The sequence below is a fragment of the Ornithorhynchus anatinus genome, chromosome 12 (genome assembly GCF_004115215.2).
Source record: "Ornithorhynchus anatinus isolate Pmale09 chromosome 12, mOrnAna1.pri.v4, whole genome shotgun sequence".
Taxonomy (NCBI): Eukaryota; Metazoa; Chordata; class Mammalia; order Monotremata; family Ornithorhynchidae; genus Ornithorhynchus; species Ornithorhynchus anatinus.
The window spans coordinates 29,335,636-29,352,335 of NC_041739.1; the positions used below are offsets into that span (position 1 = coordinate 29,335,636).

The following is a 16,700-nucleotide window of genomic DNA, read 5'->3' on the forward strand; positions in this document are numbered from 1 at the left end:
CTAGGCAGACATGAACACCCCCACTTTTTCTATTGTCAAATGTGCCTCCCGGGTGAGTCAGTGGTTTACCACGTAACCGAGGAACCCGAACAATTTGTTCCCATCCCAAAGTGGGGCTCCACAAGGAGCAGTTTCCAGGAGTCGAGAAGTCTAAACTGGCGAGTGCATACAGAGACTCCCACAGTGCCTCATTCCAATGCCTCCCACCCAAATGGGGCCTCAGTGATTTCATTTCATCATCGTCTGACTCTCCAGGTTGCCAAAGCTGTCACTAATCCTTGCTTCTGGGAGAAGGAGACTTAGAAGCCACCACAACTCTATTTGCCCTTTCGTCTTTTGTTGACAACTTCCACATTGGAAGTTTCAGAAGGAAAGGCCGTCTCTGGTGAGCAGTTTGTTTAGCGCTGCCTGGAAGCTGTTTTTCCCCGGTTTGATCGCTCTATCAGCCTTTCAGAAAAGACTCTGCCCAAATTGGTTGGAGTGCATTCTAGTTTTCACTGTTGGCTGAGTGAATGCTGAAAAGGCAACTGTCATTTAAAGCAGTAGTCCATGTAAAGAAATATAAAAAGCTAATTATGGTAGTCAAATTCATTTGCATGAAATGCATCCTAACTAGTACGCTATAATGACCTCAATGAAATGAACGGTAAATGTGCCGTTACTAAACTAACCCCGATTCTCTCACTCTGCCGGAACAGGAGTCCTGGCCCGTTCCTTCCACCAATAAATTCTCTTACATAAAAAGCTTTTTGGTTTCTGTCTCTTAGGCCATACATACTCCCACCCCCACCCACACTTTGGAGAAAGCGCAAGTCTAATTCGCGAGAGCCGGTACGGCACTGTCGGTGCAAAGGGACAAGCTAGGAAGGCAGCCCTTTCCTCTTCCAGGATTATTGTCCGGCCAGGTGGGTAGCAGGGATTGTGTCCAAAACCGAACTTCATCGGCCCCAGGGGCTTGTACCTTTTCACTTTCCACATTATTTACAGAGAACTTCGGTAGTGTGAGAAGCAAGTTTAGAAAACAATTTTATTAGACAAATTATTTAGACAAATTATACACTGAAAGCTCTGCCACTTGTAACTGAGGCCTCCAAAAAGTGTTCTGTGTATTTGTATAATAGGCAGCACATTAAAATAGGCCTATTTTAAATATCGTACAGAGTTAACGGTTTGTTTATAGCTAAAACCACGGCAACATCTGGTCTGTCCCTACATAGCTTGTTGTGAAGAGTCTTTACTCCGAGTTGGTATGAGATCATGAATGTTACAAGGGGAAACAAGGTGTGCATGCGCTCAGATTCTCGTTCCCCTGGAAAGAAAACGGCTTTTAGCAGGAAATCGTTCTGCCTTACCCAGTAGACAATATTTGAAGATTTAGTACAAAAACAGTGACAGTAGAAGATGCTTCTCCAGAACAGAATTTGCATCAAAATAGATTACATCTGAAGAGTATCCCTTCTAATTGCTCCTAAAGCAAACCACGAAGGCTGAGCCTATATCCACCCTAACCACAGACTGAATCTGAGTAAAATAAGGGGATGGCTGCGAGAAAAACACAGGATAAGTTGCTTGCTCCCTACTTATCACAGTTTAGTCTTAAGGATTACAAACTGAAAGCTCACTCTACATCTCTAACAAGCAAGAACGTTACTTTAAAAGGGTTGTGTGTGCTCCAACCGGCATGGTCTTTGCTGTCTCCCTAGACACTCGGCACTAATGTCAAAAATGTGCGGCTCCTCTAAATTGAACTAAGCCCAGAAAGGGTGCCGGTGAGGCGGGGGGGAGGGGGGCCTGGTCAGGGGGTTTTGGATAGCACATGATGGTCATTAAGGCCACATCAATGTCCTCGAAGGCTTCACCCCCTCACGCAATGACCGTATTGACTGGCCGAACTACTTTGGAAGAGGATTTATTAACCTTCAATGATCTATACTTAAACTCTTAGAGAGTTACATTAGAATTTCCCGGCTTGCTAATTAACGTAAAATGATCAAGGCTAGCTTCATACACCACCGGATGGCAAAGGCAAACTCGATTCCGGGGTGTCGCACCGAGGCAGCAACGTTACGTTGCTCCTGGATGCTCTAATTCGAAACGTGTAAAATAACTCAGGTGGCAAACGACGAAGCCAGCAGATTAAAGCAATCCGAAGTTTCCAACTGAAAATCTATCCCCTGCACTGTACATCTTTCCTGTATTCCACACATTTTGAACTAAAGCCTTATTAAGTGAATCATAAATAGCAATGGCCGCCGTCATCTATGTATATATATACATATATACAAATATTTAGATGCATATATATGTATATATATATGAGATAGTAATTTATTTAACACAACAGAGGCTTCTGCCATATGATAAAGTTTACTATACATAAGAAAAAACTTTTAACACTATACAATCACATAATGGTCATATGCACTGTTGCAGTGCAAAAGTCGATTGAACTGTAGTCTTTACTGGCATAGTAATGGCTTTTTTGTAATCCTACAAAATTGCATTCTCGTGTTTGGCGGCCTGAATCGTCTTTCTACCCTGCAGGGCTCGATCTTGGCCCACAGGTGAGGACCCACAGCAGCGGAAAAGTTCTGGGAGGAGGAAGCTGGACGGGTGGAAAGGGGGTGAGGTTATTGCAATCGTGTGTGGTGGTGGAAACGGAGAGAGACGTCACAGAGGCCCTGATGCGAAAGGGTGTTCAGCACTCGCATCCTATACTTGAAGCACAGTGAATGAAGAGGGTAGTAACAGAAGACAGTTACGGTAGATTGCATTTGTGGATGGTTGGGGGGGGGAGGGAAGGGGGAGGTGTCTAACCAACAAAACGGCAAGGGGATGGGTGGCAGGAGGTGGAGATAAATAAAAAGAGCCAAGGAGAATGGAGAGAAAGCGAGTGAGAGAGACAGACAGACAGAGGGAGAGAAGTTACTGAGAATCCTGATTTTTTTTTTTAAAAAGTTACATCCTTGTTAGTCCCACAACACTTCAGCTGCTCCTTGCGAAGGGAGTCCTAGACAGAAACAGGGAAGAAACTTTGCCGTTCAGATGGAGGTTCCTCGGTCTGGGTCACTGCTGCCCAGGTTGAGACCGAGCGTGGGAGTCGGCTGGTACGGGATGGAGGACATGGTCTTGATGGGGCTGCGGAAAAAGCCCCCGTTGGGTGCTCTGTGTCTGAAAGGGCCCGTTCGGTGCTCCGGCATGTTGCCGAAAGAGAACCCAGAGGCCGCTTTGGCGGAGAGTGTGCGGCTGAGAGTCTGGATCTGCTCTGGGATGAAGGTGGTGGTGGTGATGTGAGTGTTCCTGAAGTCGCTGATCTGCTCCAGGGCCTGGCGCGTGGGCAGAGTGTCCATGTCCAGGGGCGTCAAGTCAATGGACGAGGTGGAGAACTGTTTATGGGGACTGTCGTCGTCGGTGCACAGGCTGTTCACCCGCCGGTGGAGCTGCTCCAAGTCCATTTCCTTGTCATCCTGGGGGAGAGGAAGGGGAAACCCGTCAGTTCCCATCGGCGCGGCGGCGATCCACCGCGCCGGTTCCAGAAAACGTGGTGTGGCATTCAGTGGGGCGTCCCCGAGGTAATCGGGTACCCCTACGATAAGGGGGCACGCCCCGGTTTGTCAGACACCCGGTTTTCGTCGGGCACATCTGGAGCCGATCGTGTTCATGGAGCGCCCTTGCGTTCATCAGCTGTGTGGATGTAATTGGGCACACCTGCTTAAATGGGGGTACACCAAGGGGGAATCGGTCCTCCAAATGCAATGGATTGGAATGTAAGTGCCCAGCCCCTGGGCAGAACCTCTGGCCAAGACCCTCCAGATGCTCTGCTCAAATCCCCTCAGGACTCTGGACAGTGATTGGAGCTGCTGGAGAGTTCTGGCTTTCTGGGGATCGTTCTGTCACCAGGCGGCGGAACCGAGCCCTCGTCTAGGCTCCGGCTGGCCCCTGCCCTTACCCAGGGGCACTCTGAAGGCAGGAATGCCAAGCTGGGACAGCCAGATGTGGATACAGCCAGATGTGGATTCGGCACAGCCCCAGGTGATAGCAAGATTCCCAGAACCAGAGCCTCTTCTATTTATCTCTGTCTTGGGTTCTGGACCCCTTTAACATGGGCCACCCAAAAGGAACAGGTCCTCCCGCTTCCCCATTGATGACGGAGGAAAAAATGGGGTAGCCGATCATGAAAACCTCTGGGAAATAAGGCACTAGGCAAAATCAAGGCATTATGACAGGGTTACCCCCGATCACTCCCACATTCTCTAAGCTGTAAACTCGTCTCTAGTCTGTAAGCTTGTTGTGGGCAGGGAATGGGTCTCCTAACTCTGTTGCATTCTACTCTTACAAGCTCTTAGTACAGTGCTCTGCACACAGAAAGGGGTCAATAAATGCGATTGATCGATCCACATCCCTAGGGATGTCACCCCATCTGCCACTCACCTGGGGACGCATGTATTTCTGTTTATTTGTTAGCTCTTTATTTCACTGTTGGATTGTGCTTGATTATTTGTACCTAGGCTCTTACTCTGGCATCTCTCTGTATGTTTGGCAATTTGTATCCACAATAGACGGTAAGCTCTTCAAGGGCAGAGTCTTGCTTAGTATGACACTCTACACATAGTATAGAGAGATGCTGGGGATAATGCTGATTTCACGGGAACCAGAAGATTAATCAATGACACCTTGATGAGAGGGACTTTTATAAAGGATACAGGCCTGAGCCAGGTAAAACCAGCCCACGATTCAATCATTCTGGGGAAACCACTTATATTGTTGATTCCTTACCCCACACATTAAGCCAACTGGCTTCAGTATTTCAGATGAGAGCTACGAGTAAGTAAATCCCTACCCAACTGGACCGAGATTAAGAAATCAACAATGAATGGATTTTGGAGGAAGCTCTGCCCCAAGTAAGGTTCAAATTTTCAAAGGGTTGAAGAGACCCCTGAGAAATTAACCAAAGAAGATGTTGAAATGTGGAGGCATCTTAACTTAGAAATGGATGATGGTGATGATGAAGATAATGATGATGATGTTGGTATTTATTAAATGCTTACTATGCTTCAAACCCTCTGCCAAACTCCAGGGTTGATTCAAGATAATCAGATCAGCTATGGTTCCTGTCTCACATGGAGTTCACACATTAAGGGGGAGAATGGGTATTTTATCCTCATTTTACAAATGAGGAAACAGAGGCACAGAGAGATAAAGTGACTTGCCCAAGGTCACAGAGCTTAAAAGTGGCTGAGCCAGGACTAAAACCTGGGTTCCCTGACTTCTAGTCTGTTCTCTTTCCACTAGGGCACAGTGCAGATATTGGTAAGTTAATTGCATCTCATTCATTCAGAGGTATCATGCAATGAGGACCTCATCAACTTAGACCATCTGATGCATTGCTGGAAAATTCTAAAACAGATGAAGAAGTTATGATTTCTCAACTACCAGCTTAAATTCGGGATTAAACAGTCTCATGTCAATTTTCAAGCAAGGAGATGAATTTATAAATATGACTGAAAAAAAGACCTGAATGGGGAAAAGGGGTCAAACATGTGCAGAGTTGTTCAGAAAGAGTTCACAGCTACAAAGGACTTTTAGAAGAAAAGAAAAGGGATGCTTTTCAATCTCTAATAATAACTGTGGTATTTGTTATGCACTTACTATTGGACAAATTGTTTATTAAAGTTGAAACCACCGGCAGCAGAATAAGTTTCTATGTCGGTAGCCTTCTGTAAAGATTCATAATCAGATACCAATTTTAAATGTATTTAAAACTGGAATGTTTATCTTTCAATTACTTTTACAAGATTAAGCAGTAGTTTTGTGACATTTATCATTAACAGCATAAGCATGGAAAGGAATTTCGTATTCTTTTTCCTGAGGATCAGAAATATACTCTAATTTATAACACCTTAGTCTGTGGGAAAACATTCCCCAAGATACAACCATTCATCACATTAAAACCATATTTTGAGGACCATAAACTGGTTGTATTGGGGGGGACACCTAATAATGAGGAACTGTAATCTCAGACCGCCAAACTTTTATTTACACTCTCCGTTGCATTTATGTATGCATGCTGGTTCAATTAATTTACTTTGACCGCTTTAGTTGTAAATATGGTTATGTTTGTCTTTCCTATTATTAGAGTATAATCTGCTTGTGGGTAGGGAATGTGCCAATTCAGTATTCTGTAGTTCCCAAGCATCTACTGAAATGTATCACACAAAGTGGACATTTAATAAATGCTGCTCCCACTACAACCATTATCAGTTATAGTATTTATTAAGCATTTACTTTTTGCCATGTTGGACATAGTATCTGCCCCACATGGAGCTCACAGTCCAAGGGGGAAGAAGTAGGACTGAATACACACCTTACAGATGAGGAAACTGAGGGACCAAGTAATAGAGTGACTTGTCCAGGGTCACATAGTAGGCAAATGGCCGAGCCGGGAGTAGAACCTAGGTCCTCCGACCTTCAGGCCTGTGCTCTTCTACTCCTTTGGCCTGATTCTGATGATCATATTTGAGCTTTAAATTTGAATTAAGAAAATCTTTGTCTGACACACAGAGTATTCTCTTTGCCATTATTTAATTTAAATCAAACTTGAAGGCCAAAGATAACCAGAATGTTGTTTTAATAGCTGTTAGTTACAAGAGAAGGAACAGAATAGGTCTTTCCAACAAAGCAATATGGTCTAGTGGATACAGCACAGGCTTGGGAGTCAGAAGGACCAGGGTTCTAATCCCAACTTTGCCATTTGCTAGCATGACCTTGAGCAAATCACTTAACTTCTCTGTGCTTCAGTAACTCATATATAAAATGGGTATCAAGGCTGTGATTCCCTAGTGGGACAGAGACCGTGTCTAATCCGATTAACTGGTACCTACCCCAGCACATAGTTCAGTGCCTGGCATATAGTGAGCACTTAACAAATACCATTAAAAAATGCCTTAGAGAGAAAGAAAGACCTGCTGCTGTAAACCTGTGCTATTCCAATGTCCTGGGGGTGCTCACGCTTGGATGGGATTCACTGTTTTTCCTTCTCCTTGTCTCAAAACATGACAGTTAGATTGTTGTTATTGAAAATTATCACTGAAATGTTGGGGATTGGGAACTGGTTTACACAACTGTAATTTAGTCATCCAGATCACATGCATAAAGCTAGAGTTTAAACGCGGCTTATTCAGGGATAACTCAGTGCAAGTCTTTGGAAGCCTATAGTTTCCAGATTTATTTGAAAATACAAAGCACAGTCCTAAAACTGAGTTAAAGTGGCCTTTTGCATTGAAATAATATTGACTTAGGTGCCAACAGAATCTCAAATAATTTATTTGGTGATTCTGTCACTAAAAAATGAATTCTTTGTGCTTCCACTCTGGAAAAATATTGTTGGCATAGTAGCTATTTTTCCTTCACAGTGATGTTTCTGTTTATCAATTTATTGAAACAAGACAAATGTGTGGCTCAAAAATGAAAACCTTCCCCTACATCTATGGATACCATCAGTGGTATCTATTAAGTGCTTACTATGTGCAGATCACTCTACAGAGCTCTTGGAATAGTACAATATAACAGAATTTGGTAGCCACGAACTCTGCCCACAACGATTTTATGATTATTCTTCCGGGACCATTACCACCCTATTCCTGGAAAACCTTTATGCACAAGCAACGCTTCCAATGGCAATGACGAACTTAATGCTGGCACTGAATTCTGCTACTTTGTCAGTATATCATCCAATAACGCCTGGATTGATAGAGCAACAGAACACAGAATAAAATAGGCCAGCATGATTTTTGACAGATTAACAACATGTGGGATAATGGAATGACAAATCCACACCAAGTTAGAGGTCTTCATAGAAGACCTATATATGACTCTGAGACCAGGAGCTAATAGAGAAGTCACATTCAGCTCCTTAATGTTGGTATTTGTTAAGCGCTTACTACGTGCCGAGCACTGTTCTAAGCGCTGGGGGAGATACAGGGTAATCAGGTTGTCCCACGTGAGGCTCACAATTAATCCCCATTTTACAGATGAGGGAACTAGCCACAGAGAAGTGAAGTGACTTGCCCACAGTCACACAGCTGACAAGTGGCAGAGCCGGGAGTCGAACTCATGACCTCTGACTCCGAAGCCCAGTCTCTTTTCCACTGAGCCACGCTGCTTCGCTGGTCCACTAGTGTTGCCTAACGACCACACTCAACATCAGATGACAGGACCAGATTAATGACTAACCAAGTTCTGGAACACACACAGTTAACTAGTATATGAAGCAGCATGGCTTAGTGGGTCAGTGGAGTGAAAGAGAAGCAGCATGGCCTAGAGGATAGAGCAAGAACCTAGGGGTCAGAAGAATTTGGGTTCTAATCCTGCCTCCTCCACCTGTCTGCTGTATTGTACTTTCCAAGCGCTTAGCACAGTGCTCTGCACACAGTAAGCGCTCAATAAATATGAATGAATGAATGAATACTGTGTGACCTTGCACAAGTCACTTAACTTCTCCGTGTCTCAGTTACCTCATCTGTAAATTGGGGATCAAGACAGAGACTATGCCCAACTGATTAGCCTGTATTTACCCGAGCGCTAAGAATAGTAATTAACCCACAGTAAGCGCTTAACAAATACTATTATTATTAATAAAACAATGTTCATACAACCAGTTTGATGAGGCAGGACACGTGGGGAGGACAACAGCAAGGTATTCGAGCAGCTGCAGAATGAGGAACCGAATGAGGACATTGCTAAATCAGGACACCAGAACGACTGGCTTAAAGATAGCATGAAACACAGTCTGAAAAGCAATGTGACACAGCAGTGGGTAGTTGGGAGACCCCTACAACTGACAGGTCAACCTGTTGGGCAGCAATCGGGAGAGGGTTTGCTTTCCTTGAGCGAAGATTTTGAGAAGACTGGCATGTCAAGGTTTGCTTGCAAATAGAGACAGGCCTTGTGTGGTGCGACTCATTATCACAGCAAGGATCTAACTTTACCTGCAAATGATGTCGGGGAGGGAGAAGGGCCAGTCACTCATCGCCAGTGGTACTACTACTAGCAGTAGAAATATTATTTATTATTTACTACATACATAGCACTGTACTAAACGCTGGGAAAGATTACACAGGTGGGTATTAGACATAATAATAATGTCGGTATTTGTTAAGCGCTTACTATGTGCAGAGCACTGTTCTAAGCGCTGGGGTAGATACAGGGGAATCAGGTCGTCCCACGTGAGGCTCACAGTTAATCCCCATTTTACAGATGAGGACATGGTCCCTGTCCCTCAGGGGTTTCGTGTCTTCAAAAATAAGGACAGACTTCTTTCTCTCCTTCTCTTTCTTTCTCACTCCTCCCCTCTCAGAATATATTTATAAATATATACACATATGTATATGTATACATATAAACATACACATATACATATATACAACAGATACACATATATACCATGTAGAGTAGAAGGGGCATGACTCACCAAATTGTCAGCAATAATGACCTCACAAAGAAAAAAACAAACATCCCAAACTAATTTTGGTGATTCTACAGTGGAAAGTTGGCAAGCAAGCACACTACATGTCTGGAGTAGAGAACACCATTCACTGGTGGTCTGTAAAGTGCTATATGTACACAGAAAGTACTGATTGCTCCTGGAGCCATCTGGTTCTCAGCTCCTTCCTCTCCACGCAAAGCCTCGTTTACTAGTTATGTTTTTCCAATGCTGCGTCTCTGTCATATCTGCCAGGCTCAGGAGAGTGATACAGGTGGAGCAACGCACTGAAATGGTGCGGCACTCACTCTAGGACTGGGTGAGAAGTACTCAGCCCTCACCCGTCACTGGGTCTGATGCCCATCACTGGGTCTGATGCCTGTCACCGGATCTGATGCTGCTCTGAGCAGCAGAGGGAGATCGGCCCTCCTGCCTGCAGTCCTGGACCACGTGGCAATGGATGGAGTTGGATGGTCTGCCCGGCTCACCTTCCCGGGTTGCTCCAGACACAATAGTGAACCAGGGCCACTTTGGAACTTCGGGAAAATTTGCACAGAGGGAATGGGCAATAGATTAGTTTTGCAGCCTTTTTCTTCCTGGCATCCAGGCTCCCTCCCTCCCCTGGGAGTGGGGAGGAAAACGAACCCCTTACCTCTTTAGAAGGAACTCGGGAGCCTTTCCTCTTGTTCCACCACGTCTCCAGCATAGCGATGAAGCAGGAGAGGACGATTCCCGCCGCCAGGATGCAGAAAACTCCCGCGAAACTCTTGATGTCCAGAGCGCCCCCTTTCTGCTTGGGGTCGACGCTCGAGTACAGGTCGCACTGGCCGTTCCTTGGCCACCATTTATGCTTCAGGATATCCATGTCCCCATTCTGCTGGAGCTCCAGGATCCTGGGGAAAGAACACAGCCCAGTCGTGGTTAGAGAAAGAAGGGGACGTTGGGACGACTAAAAAGATGTGTAAACCGACCGGAGCTCAAGATCTGGAAGCAGAAACAAAAGTGGCTTGTGATGTGTGCCGTGGGGATCTGAGGGAAGACATACTTCCTCACCCCACTCCACCGAAGGAGGAGAATCCACGTGGGGTCAGGCCTTTCTCCTGAAATGGAGAATATCCACCCCGGGATTTATAACTACCTTACCATCTCATCGCAGTTTCCTGCTCCTCCTGCTCTGAATGGAGCTCGGGTGCTTCTGACTTGGCCAAGAGCATGCTACTGTGCAGAGTAATGATTAATAATAATAATAATAATAATAATAACTGTGGTATTTGTTAAGCGCTTACAAGGTGCCAGGCAGTGTACTAAGCAATGGGGTGGATACAAGTAAATCAGGGTGGACACAGTCCCTGCCCGCATGGGGCTCACAGCCTTAATCCTGATTTTACAGATGAGTTAATTGAGGCACAGAGAAGTTAAGTGACTTGTCCAAAGCCACACAACAGACTTATGGCAGAGCCAGGATTAGAACCCCAAACCTTCTGACTCTTAGGCCTGGATTCTATTCACTACATTATGCAAGAACCTGCAGTCTAGCACATACATCTGCTTTGCATCAGGGGTCCAGACCAAGTTCACTGTTCTCACTGGGGTGGGATTGCGTATTGAGACCATTTCAAGGTGGCTATTTAGTTGAAGCTGTTGCTCACTACCCAGCTCCTTCCCTTTTGAGAGCCAAAGTTGGAATGCGCGTCCCTTGAAGAACAATGTGAAAAATGGTTGGAAGGTTTTCAGATGGAGTCAGTAAATTCCTATCAGAAATACATTTCTTTCAGAGTCTGGAAATGGCCTGTTTCATACAGAGAAAGAGTTTCAATCCATCCCAGATTAGCTTCAAAGGTACAGTTTGCTCTCTGAATGCACAGGGATGTCTCACTCCACCTTGCGGGGTGCTACAAATGCACTCCTTTGTGCTACAATGTAGGTTTAACCCAGAAACTACTGACTTACTAATTAAGAATGTGAAACACTCGGATGGACTGAGTGTATGTGTGTGTGTGTGTGTGTATGAGAGAACATGGGTCTGCTTAGAGGGAATGTTGTTATTGTCCTGGGATTGGAGATCTTCTTTTCGCATGTGTGCGAGAAACATGATCTAGTAGCTTGAAAGAATCACTGTGGAGGAGAAGAATCAGTGGGTCTAACCAGGATATCACATTTTCCCCCTGAATGATGAATCAAATCGGTATGACTTACCCAAAACCCTTTGCTCAGAGGGGAGTAGCATCCATTTCATCATAAACTGGCATTCCTTTGTGGATGCCTAAGCTGCAAGCCTCAGAGTTGACACCTTCCAGAAAGATATTGGACCGCCCTAGTGGAATCAAAAGTCTTACCTCCCCAGGCTCCACTTTCCCAGGCTGTCTCATTGGTCAACTCTCCCCGACCCAGGTTCTGCTCAAAACGGAAGACGTCGGTGCTCACCGGACACCCGGAGAGTCACGGGGGACAGACCGCAGGAGACATATAGTAGCGCATGCGTGTACGATCATCGGTGTCACCAGAGGAGCAGGAGGGCTAGGTGCCTGGGAGGGATCCCAGAGCTGATGGGATACTGGCTGAGATCTACAAGCAGGAGGGGATGTGCTACTTAGTTGTCGGCACAGCCTCGTCCTCAACGCATGGAACTTGGAAGAAATCCCACGTGGAAAGAGCCGACAGTCATGGGATCTCTCCAAAGCTGGCAAGATCCTGGCCAGGCTCCACCTGGGTATCTAAGGGGGAGCATCATTAACCTCGCTCACCTGGGTCACAAAGCAGTCACAGTGGGACATGGCAGACGTAGCATACCTTCGCCGGGGGGGGGGACTCAGGTCAGGGAGAGATACTCAGGGAGAGATACACACGTACAGGGAGAGAGAAATAGATCATCAGCGTGTCCTCAGACTAAACACACGAAGAGAAAGGATGACAGAAGGCTATCCAAACAGCTACTTTTTGGCGAGCAGCAACGGGATAGTCACAGTAAAGTCGGCCAGAGGAAAAGCTTAAAAAAATCCAAAGACTAAACCTCAAACGATGTTGCAGTAGGCAGGCAGCGGCAGAGGGCAGGTCAATGTTTTGGGAGGCTTGCGAGTGTCTCCTTTTAGTTCACCCTGCATTTCCCTAGGGGGTAAAGTGCAAGGCGATTGAAAGGCAATCATAAAAGCCAAAGATAAATCAGAGCAGTCACTGATCCATTCCTGGGGATGTCTGAGAGACAGGGGAGAATAATGGCAAGAACCTATTCACATCAAGTACATTTAAAGTTCCCATTCATGTGTCGACGTGTGAGTTTCAGGACCGGAACAGGTACGTAGATACCGGGCAAATCGTAAGGAAAACCAAAAGAACTGAGAGAAAACGATTGAAGGGACCGAACAAATAGTCTATTTTGGTAATTTGTAATTGCCCGACCCAGCTAGCCCGAAGGGAGTCGGATGAGAGATAATTTACCGAACACTGGTCCAAGGCCAGACAAGGCATTGCCCTGCAGTGGGAGAGCACTTTGCATCCGACTATGCTTTGCTCACCTTGGCTTGCTATTGCCAACGGATAAAGGCCAGCGGAAGCCGAGCCCTTCAGCGGGGGGGATTGGGAAGGAGGTTGATTTCTGCAACCGTTTCCTAGTGTCTCCGGAACTATTTTCCACAGTGGGAAGCCTCAAGTTTTGGTTGCAAAATTCTCGGTATGTAGAGCAGGTGAAGAAAATACGTGACCCCCAAACAGCCAAGCCCGTCTTTAGAGGTTTCCAACGGGAAATGTGTTTAACCGGATTGAACCTGCGAGTTTGGCCACGGACGAACTCGCCACAAGATGTCAGTGTTAGCTTAGAAGACCAAAATAAATGTCATCGCGGCCACAATCGCTCTTTCGTGCACACGGATTGCACTACTGATTGACCTCTCTCGCTGTAAACACCCATTTTAATAATTGCAGTGGAAGATTTAATTTTCACATTTAATTGCTTGGTATGTTAACAGACTAGCAGAGCGGTTTTTCTGAAAGGCTGACATGAAAACCCACGTTCCGGTTACGGGCCGCGTCCTATCATCGGTGAAGACCCACTCTTTGCAGGTGAACCGTGACGACACATTTGGCTAGTGAATGATGGACTACAAAAGCGGGATAATGTATTATAGGTAGAAATGCTAGAGTTAGGTGGAGAGAGAGGAAAACATTTACATCTCGCTCCCTCTCTATGTGTGTGTTTATGTATAAATGTGATATTTATTGTTTACTGTGTGCCAGGTGCTCTACTATAATAATAACAGTAATAATAACGTTGGTATCTGTTAAGCGCTTACTATGTGCAGAGCACTGTCCTAAGCGCCGGGGTAGATGCAAAGTAATCAGGTTGACCCATGTGAGGCTCACAGTTAATCCCCATTTCACAGATGAGGTAACTGAGGCACAGAGAAGTGAAGTGACTCGCCCACAGTCACACAGCTGACAGGTGGCAGAGCCGGGAGTCGAACCCATGACCTCTGACACCGAAACCCAGGCTCCTTCCACTGAGCCAAGATACAAGCTAATCAGGTTGGACACAGTCCCTGCCCCACATGGAGCTCACAATCCATCCCCATTTTACAGATGAGGTAACTGTGAAGTGACTTGCCCAAAGTCGCACAGCCTGATGAACGGCAGAGCTGGGATTAGAACCCGGGTCCATCTAACTCCTAGGCCTGTGCTCTGTGTTTGCATCCTGTGTGCTCCTTGCGGGCAGAGAATATGTCTACCAACTCTGTTGTATTGTACTCTCCCAAGCGCTCAGTACAGTGCTCTGCACATAGTAAGTGCTCAATAAATACCACTGATTCATTGATAATGCACCATGTATCAAGCCAATTAATGACGGCGATGCTCTCCGCTGGATTGTAAGCTCTTGGAGGGCAGGAAGTTAACTCCCCCTGAAGTCTCCCAAGCACTTAGTACAGTGTTCTGCACCCAGTAAACACTCAGTAAATGCGGTGGATTGATTGGTGATCATGGTGACAAAGACCCTAATCTTCCCAAGGCAGGCATTCTTTGCTTGGTGTCAGTTGCTCCTCTTCCCAGTCCCACGGCACTTCTGTACATATCTGTAATTTATTCATTTATATTAATGTCTGTCTCCCCCTTTGGACTATAAGTTTGTTGCGGACAGGGAATGTCTCTGTTTATTGTTGATTTGTACTCTCCCAAGCACTTAGTCTCTCCTATGAATTGGCAGGAGTGTTTACGTAAGCTGATGAAGCTTAGAGCTATACCATATAGGGCTACCCGTAATGGAAACGTCTAAGCCGAAGCATCAGACAAAGCCGATTCTCCAGTGCCGCATTGTACATTCCAAGCGCTTAGTACAGTGTTCTGCACATAGTGTGGCTCAGGGAAGCAGCGTGGCTCAGTGGAAAGAGCACGGGCTTGGGAGGCAGAGGTCATGGGTTCGAAACCCAGCTCTGCCACTTGTCAGCTGTGTGACTGTGGGCAAGTCACTTAACTTCTCTGCGCCTCAGTTCCCTCATCTGTAAAATGGGGATTAAGGCTGTGAACCTCAAGTGATTACCCTGTATCTACCTCAGCACTTAGAACGGTGCTCTGCACATAGTAAGCGCTTAACAAATACCAACATTATTGTTAGAGTAAGCGCTCAATAAATACTATTGAATGAATGAATGAAAGAGTCAAAGGTGGATGATCAAGTGATCAAACGCTGTTCAAAGACGGTGGCAGAGACTCAAGTTTTTACCACGTGGAAGAAGGCAATGCTAAACCACTTCTTTATCTTTACCAAGAAAACTCTGCGGATACGCCTACTTGTAGGATTTTATGACAGAAGACAGTAGGCTCTGAAGAGGGTGTGTCCACGGAGCCACTATGGGTTGGAAACAACTAGAAGAAAAAAGCACTCAGTACAATGCTCTGCACACAGTAAGGGCTTAATAAATATGATTGAATTGAATAAATGAATGCTTCTTTATTTTAGACACTGCGTTTTATTATACTAAGGTACTCTACAATAGCGAGAGCAAAATTCCTCCTGCTTTGCTGGGTTTGGATGTATCGGTGCACTGTTCATAACCATGGCTAGAAAGACATTAGGGGGAAAAGTCCATTTGTTATACAGGGATACGAGATTTCACGAGGGGACCCGTGATTCCAAAAGACAGTAATGATCACTCTTGGCCATCGCTCTCCAGAAGGATTTTGTTCTGAATCATCATTACCATCATCAATGTTATTTATTGAGCGCTTACTGTGTGCAGGATATTGTGCTAAGTGATTGAGAGAGCAGAGTTTGGCCACAATGAGCTTCCAGTCTAGAGGGGAGACAGATATTAATATAAAAAAATTATGCTATACAATTTATCGATATGCATGTTCATAAGTGCTGTTCTATGCCGAAGGAAGACAAAGGCAAATCCCTCTTCTCTTAAAAGGTCCATTTCTCTAGAAAGCCTTCTCTCTGATCCCCAATCAATGAATCAATCAATGGCATTCATTGCCAATCAGTCAGTGGTATTCGTCGAGCGCTTATTGTGTTCCGAGCACTGTATTAGGCACTTTGGGACAGGACAATACAACAGAGTTGGCAGACACGATCCCTGCCCACTCAGAGCTTACGGTCTCTGTCATGTTTTTCTCGCCTTCTGTTCTCCTCAGTTGGGGAAATCACCGGCCTGGGTCTGGAGCTGGAGGAGCCGTGTCCACAGCCATGTCCACAGGCTTTTGAAAGCCCGGAATATGGCAGAAGGACTCACCCGCGGGCCTCCTGTAATGATATTTATTAAGCATTTACTACGTACCAAACCCTGTGCTAAGCACCGGAGTAGATACAAGATAATCAGATCAGGCCTAGTCCCTGTATCACATGGGGCTCACAAGAGGGAGGATGGATATCTTTCCCCCTCACTTAAAGATGAAGAAACTGAGGCACAGAGAAGTTAAGTGTTCTGCCCAAGGTCAACCAGAAAACCAGTGGCAACTGGACTAAAACACAGGACTCCTATCTCCCAGGCCCACGGTCTTCTGCCACCTCCTCTCTGGACAGCATTCCAACTGCTCTAGAGTTTCAGGTGAGGGTGTTCCATTTCCTGGAAATCACTGGCTGGGGATGTGGGGGCTGGGTCCAGTGTAAACAGCATGGCTAAGTGGATAGAGCAAGGCCTGGGAGTCAGAAGGACCTAGGTTCTAATCCCTGCTCTGTCACATGTCTGCTGTGTGACTTTGGGTGAGTTGCTTAACTTCTTTGGGCCTCAGT

The 16,700-nt window shown here is 45.7% G+C and overlaps 1 protein-coding gene across 1 annotated transcript in view; it reads right to left on the reverse strand.

The window, feature by feature from the left end:
• Positions 1 to 1,010: 1,010 nt before the first annotated feature.
• Positions 1,011 to 16,700, reverse strand: part of GRID2 (glutamate ionotropic receptor delta type subunit 2) — an 873,695-nt gene continuing 858,005 nt past the window's right edge. The window contains 2 exon segments of the mRNA XM_029076869.1: positions 1,011 to 3,467; positions 10,134 to 10,374. Coding sequence (XP_028932702.1) covers positions 3,042 to 3,467; positions 10,134 to 10,374 — 667 coding nt within the window. The 3' untranslated portion in view covers positions 1,011 to 3,041.